General features: G+C 51.6%; 1 protein-coding gene and 1 long non-coding RNA gene across 4 annotated transcripts in view; one reads left to right on the forward strand and one right to left on the reverse strand.

The window, feature by feature from the left end:
* Positions 1 to 560: 560 nt before the first annotated feature.
* Positions 561 to 13,023, reverse strand: LOC141567600 (uncharacterized). Its single transcript, XR_012490395.2, has 3 exons — positions 5,535 to 13,023; positions 4,799 to 4,895; positions 561 to 4,040 (listed from the first exon to the last, which is right to left on the reverse strand). It is a non-coding gene; the product is annotated as an uncharacterized LOC141567600 (long non-coding RNA).
* A 750-nt stretch (positions 13,024 to 13,773) lies between these two features.
* AGAP1 (ArfGAP with GTPase domain, ankyrin repeat and PH domain 1) overlaps positions 13,774 to 15,838 on the forward strand; it is a 511,591-nt gene continuing 509,526 nt past the window's right edge. For 2 of the 3 annotated variants that reach the window (XM_074315523.2, XM_074315538.2), the window contains exon 1: positions 13,774 to 14,087. In XM_074315523.2, coding sequence (XP_074171624.1) covers positions 13,925 to 14,087 — 163 coding nt within the window. In that variant the 5' untranslated portion in view covers positions 13,774 to 13,924. The remainder of the gene's footprint in view (positions 14,088 to 15,838) is intronic. The other variant, XM_074315532.2, reaches the window with a different exon arrangement.

Genomic DNA, 15,838 nt, shown 5'->3' on the forward strand with positions numbered 1-15,838 from the left:
CCTGGGGTCCAAGGGTAGGTCATGAAGACAGGTACGTTTGGTTAGAGAACCTGTAAAAGCATTTCTGCCTCCAGACATCTTCAGCAGCTTGGTGACAGGTGATACAAGAGCTCAGGCTGAGCTCAAAGGAGTGACTTTCACAGAGAGGGGTTCATATTGCATCACTTTTCCAAAATCCTCTCAGTTCAGCCCCCATGCCCCATCCCATCACCACGATGAGACATCCCATGTAAGCAGGGGCGGGTCCTTTGGAGGCAAGATGGAGAAGCGTGCCTATAATGGTGTTCCTTCCCACATCGTGTTCCCTGTAGGACCTTTGCTACATCCTGGCCAGTCGGCATTGGACAGCCCCATGTGGTTCAACACTTAGGCCATAGGGCTTCTTCCTGAAAGGACCTGTGGTTCCCTCAAGACCAGAACTGGTGGATGGGGTTGCTGAGCAAGCATGGCGAGACTAGGAGCCCTGCTCTTACCCCACCTACACACTTGTACCTGTGCGAGGACCCGCGAGTATTGCTGCTTGCTTCCCCCCTCCCCCGCACCAGTCTGAGCACCTCCCATCCAAAATTTAAAAAACCCACATCTGGATCCAGTGCATGTGCAAGTAAGGTAGATTTTACCGATTTCCCATGGGAAGAAAAGAATGCCACATACTTTTTAAAAATCACATGTCATGTAGTAAAATTTCATGAAACATCCCCATTAGTCATGTTGTTTTTCTCTCTAGGTTTTAGACCAGTCTACCTATCACTGGATCTCACCCTCTCCCCATCTCTTCCCACAGAGCCTCAAAAAATCACCATTATCGGCAGAGGCTTTTCAGCTCTCTGCTTCTATAAACATTTACTCGCTCTCTTCAAAGCAAATAAACGACCCTGTCATTTGCTAAAACTTGGTCACCTTCTTCCCCTCAAGCCTGTCCCTGGAGTTTCAGTTCATCATGCCCACGAAGGTCAAGGTCACAGGGTAGTTCGGGTAATGAACACGTGAACCCGGGGGAAAGGAAGACGGAAATCTGGCCCAGACCCTTGGGCCAAAGACACTGAGGCCGCCGTGAAGTGTAACTTACCTCAAGTCCGCTGCAGCACACACTTTAAGTGAATTAGTGATGAGAAAGTATTTCCTTACCTCTGTCCCCTCTGACTGCTCTGAGAAGGAAGTGACTTTCCTGTTTCATTTACTGTGGTGTCCCAAATCTGTGGGTGCTCAGTAAACATTTGTTGACAGGTTAACTGGCCCCATTTTTATGCTAACCCCCAACTTAGCCTATGAATGTATACGAGGACACAAGACAATTAAGTTCTCAAGCTCAGCCTAGAAAAAGTGCTACATACCTCATTGCTGAATATCACTACGGTCACCTTCGAAGGACTCCACTTGAGAAGCTATGCACAGATGCCAGTGCCTAGTCCACCCTTCAAAGCAATTTTGGAACTCTCTTTCCGGAATGGCCATCAGAGCTGTCGTCGTATTACCCTTGATGTCCTGAATGTCATCCAAATGTCTTCCTTTCAATATTTCCTGTACCTTCGGATAAAAAAAGAAGTCCCTGGGGGCCAGATAAGGTAAGTAAGTAAGGAGGGTGTTCCAATACAGTTCTTTGTTTACTGGCTAAAAACTCCCTTATAGTGCCATGCGAGCTGGTGCAGTGTTTTGATGCAAGAGCCATGAATTGTTGGCAAAATGTTCAGGTCGTTTTCGTCTAACTTTTTCACGCAGCCTTTTCAGCACTTCCAAATAGTAAACTTGGTGAACTGTTTGTCCAGTTGGTACAAATTCATAATGAATAATCCCTCTGATATCAGAAAACGTTAGCAACATCATTGCAACAAGTTTGCAAACTTAACTGTCAGATCTCGTAGTTTTGGAAAATAAAAAGATTGCAAAGCGCATATTTAACCTAAATTCAGATGTATTTTGAGTTTGACAACAAATGTAATTTTTTTTACAAGCAAACATTGTAATTGCATGTGTGTAAATTGAATTAGTAACTGATGTTACTGATAAGATTGCTGGTGGGGTCAATATCCAGGAACATAATCATAAAACTGTATGTACTAGGTGTTGGGCAGGGGGGGCTCCGTTTTACAGGAGAGGAAACCAAGGGCTGAAGATGAGGACGAATGCACCCATACAGCTGGCAATGGCAGGGCCAGAATTTGAATCAAGTGAACTGGCTTCTGCAAGTTCTGCTTCTGGTTAGATCTAGTGGGTCTTTGCAGAGGGCAGTGGACCTGACACTTTGTGCTACTGCTGCCTCTGCCATTGACCTTTGGGTGACTTGAGGCTAGCTTTACGCCTGTGTTAGCTCATCCGTAAACAAGAGCCACCTGGAGGTGCTGTGCACAGGTGTGGCGTGCTGACATCACACGCAAGGGCTGGCCGGGCCCATCATCGTTTCCAGGAAGGGAGGTGTGGCCGAGAGCGAGCCAGGCTGTGGTCCCATCCGCTGGCAGACGGAGGCGGGTGACCTGCCCAGGCCCAGAATTGCTGCCGGAAGTCAAGGACCATGAAATCCTCCTCCAGGTCTGGGGAAAAGCACTGGCTGGAATGCCCACCTCGACCCACCTGGGGCATTTTGCCCGACAAGCCGGGGAGTGACTTTGTGCTTGTAATAACCAGGCAAGGCAGTGCAGGATCACGGCACACACAGGGCCTTCAGAGTCCCGGAGAAACGCCTTTTCAGGGAAAGAAATGGGGATGGCATTCATTTCTGAGAAACTTTTAGAAACTGCTTTGGTTTGCATGAATACGTTGGGCTTCCTAAACTAGGGCTGTGGTCTAAACTGTTTTAGAGAGAAATTTCATAGCAAGGATTAAAAAAGCAGCAACAAAAATATTTCCACTAACAGCTACGTAAGTTGTAAGGCCGCATTCTTGTACCATCCTGGTTAACCAGAGATTTTCGGTGGGCAGGTCCCCTGCAGCCTGGCTATTCAACCTGCAATGGGCAAACGGGACCAGTGGCTTCCCCTGGAACTTGTAGGAGGTGCCGCATATCAGGCCCTACCTGAGACCTCCTGAGTCGGAACCTGCATTTTTAATGAATTCCAGGTGATTTGTGTGCACATGAGCGTTTGAGAAGCGCTGACCTACAGGTGCTCTGGTCCATCTGACATTTTTCAAGTTAGGAAACGGAAGTCCAGGGAAGGAAGTCCTTTACTCCAGGTGACAGGAAGTTGGTGCCAGCGGAGCCCCACCTGAGGCGCCACTGCTATTCCTTCTTCTACCTGGACACCTCCTCCCCAGTTCTGAGACCCTCTTCCCTTCCTGTAGCCCCAGAGACGGTCGGAGGATGGACAGCCGAGTGGCCTCCTGCAGCAGCCAACTGCTGGGGACACAAAACACCCCTGCAGAAGAACCGAGGTGGGGAACACAGGTCCCAGAATCCCTGCAGAGGCTGCACGGTGTCTGGAGAAGGATGTGGAGAATGTGGCGGGTGCCTCTCCCTTCGCTGTAGCCTCACCTCCCACACACACAGATGGATTTTCTCTGTGGGAACCTTGGGAACTTTGGTTTCCCTGTGAGAACCTGAGGGCTTCCTGGACCATGGGAATGTGCTAAGTTTGAAATGTCAGGGAACTGACGCCTCAGAGAACAGCCCTTAACCAATGAATTGGTGGACAAATACCTCGCTTCCCCACTGGTTGGGGGAAGGGGCCACTGTGGGCTGAATCTTCTGCAGTGTCTTAGCGGACCCTGGGGGGCTGAGCCCCAGCGGCCGACAGCAGCACCCTTCTCAGGAGTCCGCCCTAAATGGGCGTCCGCCTTTTCCTTCTCTCGCTTCCCAACATGCCTTCTGAAGTTTCCTCGGGCACCTCCCAAATCAAGTCCTCATCTCAAAGTTGGCTTCTGAAGAAATCCAACTGAACTGGGGGGTGAGAAGCCCAGAGACGGTCATCATGCTGCATTCTAAGGAGGGTGGTTTCCAGATCCTTCCAGAGCTTTAGTTTTGCTGAGTGGGCGATGCAGGTTTGGGACAGAGCTGAACTGCCATAAAGAATAGAGACAAGGGCTGGCTCAAGATATCCCCCAGGCACCTATTTAAAAAAAAAAAAAAAAATTTTTTTTTACCCTCCTAGGGAAACCTAGCTTTGTATCTACATATATTAAATGTTTAGCAAACATTGGTTTGGAGGGGTGTCAAATTGTTATCCTTCCAAGCCACGCAGCCAGCTCTGTCCAGCTTTGTGTGATGATTGGTAAGCTCTTCTTGGTTCCATAACTGCTTCAAATATTTGGTTGCTACAACAGAACCAATGAAATTTAGAAATGAGTTGCCAAAGGTTGATGTATACTGTTGGCACAGTCATAAAACTCCTATTTCCTTGCTCCCATGGGCATCAAAATAAAAGGCTCTGTATTTACGTTGCTGCCCCTTTACTATGTCCTCGGAGGTCCCCCACAGGGCCAGTTGCCGCTACCAGCAGGATTAAGGACTCCCTGACTTTGGTCCAGACCTCTCCTGTGATTTCCCATGTTCTGTTGCCACTAGAGGTTTGCTGTTAGGACAACATCTTCTAGAGACCCCCCCAAACTAGGCAGACCCCACTGACACTAATGCAGGGCTCTGCACACTCTCTGCAAAGGGCCTGGCAGTCAACAGCTTGGGCGTCACAGGCCAGTGTGGTCTCTGCCATGACTACTCAACTCTGCAGCGTGAGAGCGGGCGTGGGTGTGTTCTGATAACATTTTATGGAGACACTGAGTTTTGAATTTTATATAACTTCCACATGTTGTGAAATAGTCATCTTTTGACTTTTCAAAAAACAGTTAAAATGTATACAATAATTCTTACCTCACAGACCACACAGAAACAGGCCACGGGGAAGGTTTGACATACAGACGGTAGTTTGCCAGCTGCCAACCTCGTGTTCTGATAGGCTCTCTGTATTCTGGGTGGAGGGAAGGAGGGAAAAGAAATAGAATTGGAGAGAGGTGTCAAAAAGGAAAGCAAAGGAGGGTCTTATTCACCAATCGCCCCTCTGCCCACATCCTCCCTTTGCTCTGCCTCTTGCCATGGTGAGCAGAGCAAAAAGTCCCCCAGTGGATAGTAATGAAGGAGTGTCATGGGCCTAGAAAATGTTCAAATACCTAGAAAGTATTTGCAAGCCCTATACCTACACTTGCGCTTTAATTTCTCCCAAAGTGAAGCTATTATAATAGGGAACCTCATATACAGAAGGTGCCAAAAAAATGTACACACGTTTTAAGAAAGGAAAAACCTGTATTAAAATTACGCTGATGGTAACCACTCTGAGCACCTCTTGTAATTGCAGAAGTCAAACACGACTTGTATTCATCTTTTGTTATTGGTATATATCGAACATTACAATTTTAATACAGTTTTTTCCTTTCTTAAAATATGTATACATTTTTGGGGGCACCCTCTGTATTAAGAGAAAAGGGGAGCTTTTATGCAAAGGGAACCAAGATGGGGGAGCGGAGATGGGAGAGCCCAGTGAACTGAGGCCCAGCCCAGTGCTAGTGGGTTTGGGGGGGAGGCGTGGCTTCAAGGAACACCGTTTGACAACCTCTGTTCTAAGGAAAGGTGGAGGCCAGTCCAAACAATTGGCGGCTGTTCCTTTTCCAAAAGCGGTTTCTGTTCCTGGCACATCTGCGGAAAGTTGGCCAGTGTGCTGTATACCAAGTGTGCCCGGGGTCCCGGCCGGGCTTTGCCAGGTCCTCCTCTGCAGGGCACGCTCTCACTCTGGGCAGAGCGTGACGGAAACCACACACGGGAAGGGAAGGCATTCTTGTTAGCCAGCACGTTTTGCTGGGTGGGTTACAGCTTAGCAAAGCATCCATTCACAGTCCAAAAGCAGTACCTAGTGAGAACAGGAGAGGAGAGCAAGGTTGGGACGGGGGAAAATGCTCTTCAGTTACACGGGAAACTGTACAGTAACCACGCACATGGATCCAGATATGTAATGGGCTTGTCTTCCGTATCACAGAAAATGTCCCTGCGATTGCGCTGATGAATCATTCTATTGTGTTTTTAGAAGTAGAAGGGACCCCGCTTAGGATGGAAGGCAGTGGTGATTACACTTAGAAAATCGACAATTGAGCTTTAAATCCTGGGTGTGTCACTTCTGGCTGCAACCTTGGACAAATCACCTTCCTTACCTGCTGAGCAAGGTCTTTGAAGGTTAAATGAGATAAGGTTGAAAGGTGTTGGGCTAAGTGTGGGGACAGAGCCAGGAGTGCAGTTTCCAGGCTCTCGGCCTCACGTGGAAAGGTGCTGGCTCAGGTAGTAAATGGCCATCAACTGTGATTGGATGGCCATCGGCTGTGACCAGTGAGCCATTGGACACTAATATAACTGCTGTGGCTACGCTAGCAGAAAAATGGGGGCTAGCAAGAAGATGGTGGCTGAGCTAGCAAGAGTGGATTGCAGTTAGCACAGCAGATTGCAGCTAGCAAGTGGGGTTGGTTGGTCGGCAGAAAAGCGGACAGTGGGTTGCGGGTTGTGTGGCTCCTGCTTCCTGTGTCTCCAACCCAGCCACCTGTGAGACTGTAGTGGTGTGACTCCCCTACCTATGGCTCCGTGGGTGTTCCTTTTTGGCCTCACCATATCCTGCGTTCTTATGTGGGGAGCGGGAGCAGAGACTCCACATGCCGCCCTGCATGACACTAAGTAAATATTGATAAATATTTACACTAAATCTATATTTGGAAACCAAATGAAAATTGAAGAATAGAACAGCAATATTTTTTGGTTGTTGTCTGTACATTCAGAGGGTACATCAAAAGGAACAGTTTACCAAATGTAGTAAATCTGAAAGTTTAACAAAACCCCCAAAGATATTGTAGCAGATAATCTAATAAACAAACAAAAAACTCAGGGTATAGATGTTTTCAAAAATATATGATAAATATGATGAGAAAAAAATAAACTCAGTAAACATTACAGAGACCCTCCTTTTAGCGGCCTTAAATCTGTTCTAATTATTACTTGGTTTTGTCATGATCTGGGAGGTGATTATAAAATTTCAGAAGTCTCTGGAAACTACTCATTTGCATCTGATTTCTCACTGTCTAATTTGTTCATCAGCCAAAGCTCTGTGTATGAAACCAGCTTTTTCATCAGCTCACAGAATGTGTAGAAGCAAATTAATCTTCCGTTTTATGAGAGAAGGATTCATACACTCAGAATTATCACGCACTTTGCCCTTGCTACGCAGAGGAAATGATTTACGCAATTGTGTTAGTGTGTGTCTCTCGAAACACCCACTTTAAGAACAGCTGCCAATCCCAGGTCGGTGTGCAAATGACAGATGCACTTTCACACCCCAGTAGCTGACATGAACATGGGCCAGTGTTCTCATGGCACGTGCAGAAGAGGGCTTGAGGGGGTTGCTAGGACCATGGGAGTCTCTGCCTTTTACCTTCATTTGGAAACGAGAAAGGAACAGCACCTGGCCGTTCTAGCACAGAAACGTTCTAGGGCTACAGCTGTTGTGTGGCTATTCCCATCAGGCAAGGGGCGGGGTGTGTCCACTACACAGTACTGGGGCGGGTACCACCCTCTGCTCTGGGTTGCCTGACACCTCCAGCCTGTGGGGTCTGTAGCCATGTTGAGTCCCCCACCCCCGGCCTCCGTGTGGGTCCAGGACTTGGTAGCTTTCACAGGCTCAGTTCTGCTCCTGGGTTGTTTCAAACAAATAGTGCAGGTTGGGAAAGTGACTTCATCGGTAGGGCTTCAGTTTTCTCGTTGGTGTATGAAAGGACTCTGAAGTCCCTCCATAGCATCAATTCTGTGACACTCTGAGACTACAGCCTTCTCTCCAGCACAAATCCTAGGAGCGTAACCCTGGCCTGAAAGCCGACTGACCTCGGTGGAACTGAGCGTCCCTCTGCCATGCCACTTAAAGGACTTGCCTGGTCCAGCAATCCCACCTCTGGGCATATGCCCCCAAAGAACCGAAAGCAGCGTCTCCAGGTGACATTTGCACACCCATGTTCGAAGCATCCCAAGAGTCCATCAACAGATGGATGGGTAAACAAAATGTTTCATATGTGAAATATAATTCAGCCTGAAAATAAAGGAAATTCTGACACATGCCGCAACATTGACAAACCTAGAGGACATTATGCCAAGTGAATAAGCCAGTCAAAAAAGACAAACATTGTATTATCCCACTTGCAGGAGGTCCCTAGAATGATCAAAATCGTAGAGAGGGGAATGGGTGTTGATGATTAATGGGTATATTGTTTCAGTTTTGCAAGATGGAAAGAGTTCTGGAGATTGGATGCACAACAATGTGAATATGCTTAATACTACCTAGCTATACACTTAAAAGTGGTTACAGTGATTGTGGGGACAGAGCCAGGAGTGCAGTTTCCAGGCTCTCGGCCTCACGTGGAAAGGTGCTGGCTCAGGTAGTAAATGGCCATCAGCTGTGGCTAGTTGGCCATCAGCTGTAAGCAGTGAGCCATTGGCCACTAATATAACTGCTGTGGCTATGTTAGCAGCAAAGGGGGGGCTAGCAAGGAGATGGTGGCTGGCAAGCGCGGATTGCAGTTAGCAAGTGGGGTTGGTTGGTTGGCAGAGAAGTGGACGGCCAGTTGCGGATTGTGTGGCTCCTGCTTCCTGTGTCTCCAACCCAGGTGCCAGCGAGACTATAGTGGTATGAGTCCTCTATCTATGGGTCTGTGGGAGTTCCTTTTTGGCCTCACCATGTCCTGTGTTCTTGTGTGGGGAGCAGGAGCTGAGACCCCGCAGGCCGCCCCACATGGCAATGATACATTTTGTGTTATGTGTATTTTTTTTACAGTTTTTTTAAAAAGCACTTGCCTTAGAAGACCCTAACCCTCTGCTTGGGCCGGACACCCAATCTTGCCAGCTCTGTCTTGGCCTTAAAGTGGGATGGGGTGGTGGGGGGGGCTGTGTCTGTGAACTTGGATAGGAAAACATTTACATCTTTAATTTAATGTGTTTGAAGCTCTAATTCAAATACAGTATTTCCTTCCATCACGAATGTAAACAACAGACCACAGAAGTATTAGCAGCATCTGAGGCTTTGTCACCAAGAGAAATCAGACAAGTTCCCATCACATTCCAGTTACAAATATCTTAAAATAGTGTTTATAAGTAATTCAAAGTTATGGTAGTGAGTAGACCAGCTACCTGTGAAAACGCTACCTTACCTGGCAAAAGGGGTTCGGTAGGTGCGATTAAATTAAAAATCCTGAGTTGGGGAGATTATTCTGGATCACCCAGGTGGGCTCAATGACATCACAAGGTCCTTTTAAGAGGGAGGCAGGAGGGTCAAAGAGAGATTTGAAGATGCTGTGCGGCTGGCTTTGAAAACGGAGGAAAAGGCCCCAAGCCGAGGGATCCAATTAGTTTCTAGAAACTTGAAAGCAAGGAAACAGATTCCCTTCTAGAGCCTCCAGAATGAACACAGCCCCGCTGACACCTCGATTTTAGCCTCGTGAGACCCATCTCAGACTTCTGTCTTTCAGAACTGTGAGGTAAAGAGTTGTTGTGAGCCGCTAAGTTTGTGTTAATTTGTTACAGCAGCTCTAGGAAGTTGATACAACCCGGGAGCTTCAGAATAGTTTTGCTGAGTAAAGACTCCCAGATGAAAGGCAGGATGAGGGTTTTGCTTCTATGCCTGTCTTCCGAGAAATCGTACCTCTTCTGTCTTTACTCAACAACAAATCTCACAGAACAGAACTCATTCCAACTATACAGTGATATCTATTCTGTTGTATCCTATCCTATCCTATCCTATCCTATCCTATCCTATCCTATCCTATCCTATCCAATTTGTTGATAAGAGTGATCACAACCTATTAAAGTTTCATGGCCCATAGAATTCATCTCGGAGTAACCATTCCTCTTTAATAAGAAAATATGGCGATGGACATTTTTTGGCCCCTTGGGTTTTTATCCAAAGAGGTAAAGTGAGAGTTCTAAAGCATCATGGTTTGGGGCAAATTTCATCCTGGCAATTCAAGATTGCTGAGACAGTGAGAGGAAGCGCAATTGTCCGCAGGAGAAAAGAAGGGCCTGTGAGGAAAGACGAGTGAGGGCTCTCCAGACAGCCATTAACCGAGGAGCTTCTCAGCAAAGCCCAGTCCAGTGTTCAGTGTTAATTTGCCTCCATCTCTGCTGAACCCTGCCTTCCCCTGCCCCACCTTCTGTTACCCCTCAAGCTTTGTAAGTGTCTTTAAGAAACACCCTCATTTTAGTGACACTTGGCAAAATAAAACTTGGAGTCCATACAGAAATCTTCCGCATTTTCAGTGGGATAGTGAAAATCTCGGTTGAAGCTCCTATGTAGTCCATTAATTTTAAGGATATTCAATAATTGTGAAAACCTTTTAAAAATGACCTTAAGCTAAACAGTACTACTGCTCATTTTGTTTACTTTGCACGTGAAGATATTCCTTTAACCTTACAAATGAACACTGGCTGACCTAAAGGTGTAAGTGCAAAGGAAGCATTTAGCCATTGTGGTCACCTGTGTTTCTGTTTTCCATCACTTTGGGGCATGTCTGTGGGGCACTGTGGTGAGATTCTGAACATGTTAGTGGTAGGTGACTTATCACTGTACACAAAGCTCGTGAGTTCCCAATGGATACCTGACCCCCAGGGCGTGTGGGTGGGTCCAAGGCTGATTCTGGCAACCCAATGTGTCCTTTGAAGATTCTTCTCTTTACACACAAGTGTAGGTTCAAATCAACTACCATTACATTACCACCTCCAAATAGTAAACAGTAAGTGCATATCGGACAGTGGCAGAGTTTATTAATGTGTTATAGGCAGAATAATGTCCCCTAGCCCCCAAAGATGTCCATGTCCCAATACCTGGAACCTGTGGATGCATCACCTTACATGGCGAAGGGGAATTAAAGCTGCAGATGGAATACAGGTTACTAATCAGATGAGCTTGAAATGGGAACATTATCCTGGGTTATCTGAGTGGGATCAATGCGATCACAAAGGTTCTGAAAAGTGGGGGAAGCAGCTGCAGGAGAGGGGCAGAGTGATGTGATGTGAGAAAAAACTCACCTCACCTTGGTGGCTGTGAAATAGGAGAAAAGTGTCACGAGTGAAGGAGAGCAGGTGGCCTCAAGAAGCTGAAAAAGGCAAGGGAAGGGATCCTACACAGAGCTTATAAAAAGGAATGCGTCTGTCGCCTGAGCCTGGAGAGACCCGTGTCAGACTTCTGACCCACACAACTACAGGGTAATGCATTTGTGCTAGTAACACCACTAAGTTTATGGCAGCAACAGTAAGTAATACTAATAGGGTCTCAGGAAGAAGATGAGTCATGGCCGTCAGATAAAGGCTCCCTGGAGAAGACAAGCAAAGCCAGTGTGGGAACTGGGCTGTCTCTCAAGGGGTCTCTTATTCATGGTAAACGCTCGATAAATGATGAATCAAGAAACAAAGATGTCTCTCTCACACATACCATGATTCTCATGTTTTCACAAGGTTCAAGGATCCTCTCTCTATTAGCACCTATCACTGTAGAACAAATTATTGTAAAACACAGTGACTTAAAACATTAATCATGTACTATCATTCATAGTTTCTATGAGTCAGGAAGTCAGATAAGGCACAGAGGGGACAGTTTGGCTCGCTCGACTATGTGCAGGGCTCCAGCTCTTAAGACTTGAAGGCTGGTGGCTGGAATCGTCTTCAGGATCTTTTATTCACACGCAATCTGCCCCCGAGGCTTGGGCTTCCTTACAACATGGTGGTCAAGAGAATCTTGGTAGGTGTGTGAGAGGGAGCTTGAGACACGTTGGATTTAAATTGCCAGGGGCATTGAAGAGATGCTGAGGCAGTTACACACAAATGTTATCCAGGGGGGAGGCCTGGGCTGGAGATATAAATTTGAGGTCCATTAACCTGGATATGATATCCAAAGCCAAAAAACAGAGATGTGGCGTATAAAACAGAGAAGAGGCCCAAGGATGAGTCCCCTGCGGCTTTCCATATTTAGAGGTTATGGAAGTAAGACGGCATCACTAAAGGGACTGAGAAGCCAGGAAGGCAGAAGGAAAGCCCGGAGAGCACATTATCACAGCCAAGAGGAGGGTTCTCAAGGAGGGGGAATGATCAATGGCTGCGGACAGGCTAAGGGAAGCGAGGCCACTTGCCGACATCTCAGTTATTGCAGTTACTTATGATCATTGAAAGCCAGAAGCATCTCGCGGATGGAGTGATGAACTCTGCCTAATTGTGCCAGGGACTCTGCTGGGAGTTGGACGTGGGGAGGAGGCTGTGACAAGGCCCTCGTGGGGAGGAGGCTGTGACAATGCAGAAGATGGTGGGTCCATTCATCTGGAGAATTGTGAACCCAGAGACTGTAACCCAGCTAGGCTGGCTACCTGGGTGCGTAAGCCAGATACAGGCTGCATGGGACCAGGTGAAGCCTCAGGTGGCTGTACTGGGGGTTGCCAGAGCCGAGGACTTCTGTTCCTTAAAGACGGGTGGGGCAGGGACTCGGCCGGTGCGCACAAACCAGGTACGTCGGCAACCCTTCGAAGTGCCTCAAACCTGAGCAGCGAGTCCTCCGCGCGCTGGGGCCGCTGGTGCCGTGCGGTCCAGCTCCGCTGGGTCACCAGGGGCTGAGCTACGCGAGGGTTGGGGTGGGGGCTGGCAGGGGACCCACGCCGAGCACGCGGCAGCGCTCAGGGGGCTGCAGCTTGAGATCCATCTCTCCCCCCCACCCCCGCCCGCGCCCCCCCTTAACTAAGAGAAGGACGCCCAGGAAGCCTCCGCGGTACTGCATCGCCCCTAACGCGCATCCTTATCTAAACTTCACTTTACTCGTGGAATGAACACGCACACCCCGAGGGAGCACGCATGTCACTTGCGGAAAAGGAGGCTGAAAGTTAAAAACGGTGGGGAGGGAAGCCAACAAAGTGCCATCGGGGGACACTGGCGAATCGCAGTCTCAAGCCAGCCACTTGGAAACAACAAAACCGCGGGCAGGCGGGGTCGCGCAGCGCCTCCCGGGTCCCGAGGGGCGGCGCAGGGGCCGGCGGAGGGGGCTGGGGCACGAGCCGCAACGCGCCGGAGGCGGGCGGGCGGGCGGGAAAGCCCGGCTCCCTCAGTCCCGGGTCCCTGGCTGCGCGCCTGGCGACGAGCCCGCGCGCCCCCGCACCGCTGCCCGGGCGGGGAGCCGACGCGGCGCGGACTACAAGTCCCAGGAAGCCCAGAGGCCGGCGCGGGGCGGAGCCTGGCGCAATTCCCCGGGATCCGGCGCGCTGGGAAGCGCCGCGGAGGACGCAGCGGCCGGAGGGCGGGGAGCGCGCGGGAGGCGGGGCGAGGGCGGAGGCGGGGCCGACGTGGGCCAGAGTCCTGCGTGCCAGGGAGGGGGCCGGCCGGGCTGGCGGCACTGGGAGCGGGCTCAGCGGCTTGCACGGCGCCTGCGGCTCGGTCCCGGCTCGGCGGGCGGCGCACGGCAGGCTCAGCGCAGGGGCCCCAGCGAGCCGAGCAGCGCAGCACGCAGCGCGCGGACCCACACCGCGCCCGGGCGCCCGGAGCGGCGCGGCCACTGCCCGGGGGCCGGCCCTCGGCCCCGGAGCTCGGAGCGCGGCGGCTGCCTGGGCTTTAATGGCTGCTCGGAGGGGCAGCGCCTAGGGGTGGAAGCGGCTGCGGCGCGAGAAGGCGCCCGAGCGAGCCTCCTCTGGGGCTGGCCGCGCCCGCCGCGGCGCGCTCCATGGGGGCCCGCTGACCCGGGGCCCGCTCGCTCGCCGGCCGCGCGTCCCAGCCATGAACTGAGTCCGCGGGCCGGCCCCGCGCCTGCTCCGCCCGCTCCTTTCTTCTTGCGCCTCCTCCGCCCGCAGCCGGCGGGCCCGGCTCCCCGGGGGCTGCGGCGCCCCGGGCTCGGCGGCCCGCGGGCCCCGGGGCGCTGGGCGGCGGGGGGCGCGCGGCTCCGGGCGCGGCGCCTGCACCATGAACTACCAGCAGCAGCTGGCCAACTCGGCTGCCATCCGGGCCGAGATCCAGCGCTTCGAGTCGGTCCACCCCAACATCTACTCCATCTACGAGCTGCTGGAGCGCGTGGAGGAGCCGGTGCTGCAGAACCAGATCCGAGAGCACGTCATCGCCATCGAAGGTGAGGGCCGGGCCGCCGCGGGGCTGCTGGAAAACGCAGGGGAGCGGGCGCCCCCGGCGCGTCGGGGTGTGCGCGCGCGTGTGCGTGCGTGTGTACACACGCGCCGGGCCGTGGCACGCGGCTGCCCCGCCGAGTGAGCACTGCGGTGCTTCTTACCCCGCAAGGCCGGGCGAGAACCCGCGGTGGCGGGGAGGCCGAGGGCCGGGCCAGCGAGCTCTGTCCGAGAAGATGGGCGGTCAGCGTCAATTTGATAATGGGCTGTCGAGCCTCTCCTGTAGACAGTGGTTTAGTGCGGTCTTGTCCTGGATCGCCCGAGTGACCCGGCCCAGCCCATGCCTGGGGGGGGCTGGAGAGGTTGGCGCCACCGGACCCGTGACAGGTGACCAGGCCAGGGCCGAGCGTGTTGCTGGACGTTGAAGATGTGTTTTGAGAAGTGCTGCTGCTGGGGTGAGGCTCTGGCCGGCTCGTTTAGGCGGGGCACGGCCGCCCGCTGCGTGTCTTTGCTCAGTTCCGGGGCACAGTGGAGGCCACTGAACTGAGCCCATGCAGAGAGTGAGCTCCTGCTGCAGGTAGCGTTGTGTCCAGGTCCACCTGCGCCGTGCAAAGGCTGGCCTCCATAGAGTGCTTTCTAGCAAAAGTCCTGGGCGAATTAGAATAACTCTGCCAGGAGGGCGGGGGTCCGTCAGCCTCAGGGTCTCACTTTCACTTGCCTGGAGGCCACCCCCTCTTCCTGCATGTTGGATGAGTTTGTGACCCTGCAGGAAAGGTGCGGCACCGTGTCTCTTCCGGGCTGGTGTTCCCTCAGGGTTACCGGTGGCTCTTACTATTCTGCTCCTGGGCTCCTGGATCGTCTCCGTGCTTTATCCATTTGGTCCTGCCAAGATTCACCTGGGGGACCAGGTGGGATGCAAACGTGGAACGTGGAGTTATACCTCAGCCCCAGTCAGTCAGCAAGCAGTTTTTCCCCTCTTGTCACTGTTGGCCACTGATGGTGGAAGGCTCACGGGGCGGCTTGTCTGTAATTCAGAACTGCCCTAACCAAAGGCCACTAGGGCCGCTGTTGAGAAACATTGAGAACATTCCAAGGCCTGGCAGGAGCGTGTCCGAAAGCCCGGCCCTAGGCAGTCGCCCACCTCCTCTCCATCTGTGAGTAACAGGGCATTGGCCACAGGAAGGCTTTGCTCTGGCGCCATGCAATCTGCACTTCTAACCCCACAGTGTCTTGGTTTGACGCTTGGCCAGTCAGGTGGAGGCAGTGAATGTTTGGTACTGATGGTGCTCTTGGCAGCCCCGTGGACTTGACCAGTGGCCTGGCCAGGCTGCCGACTGGCCACTGTATCCGTAGGGGGCTGTTCACTCCCAGACAGGGTATGAACGGCGCTCCAGCCGTCTGTGGGGCTTGGCTCTCAGGGCACCAGGCTGCCCTCTTGGCAATTGAAGATGCTTCCAGACTTCTTGAGAGGCAGGGGCTCTGGTGTGCCTCTGACAAGACGAGTGGGAGACTGTGACGGTGGGGTGGTGCTGCAGGAAAGTTCTCTGGGGCCTGAGCTCGGCCCTGTTGCCGTCAAAGTGAAGGGGCGCTGTGCCTGTTTCCACTGTCTGCAGCTCTCTGGCAGCACCCGCAGGAGTCTGATGAAACACTTCGAAAGCCAGTGCCAGGTATTGAACACACCTGGCTGAGAGCACCGCGTTGCTGTGCAGAGACCGCTGGCTGAGCGTCATGCATGAGGCACCTGGCATTCATTTCCCAT

This window comes from Rhinolophus sinicus, chromosome 17, assembly GCF_057876585.1.
Source record: "Rhinolophus sinicus isolate RSI-liver-muscle chromosome 17, RSI-T2T, whole genome shotgun sequence".
In the NCBI taxonomy this organism is placed as follows: Eukaryota; Metazoa; Chordata; class Mammalia; order Chiroptera; family Rhinolophidae; genus Rhinolophus; species Rhinolophus sinicus.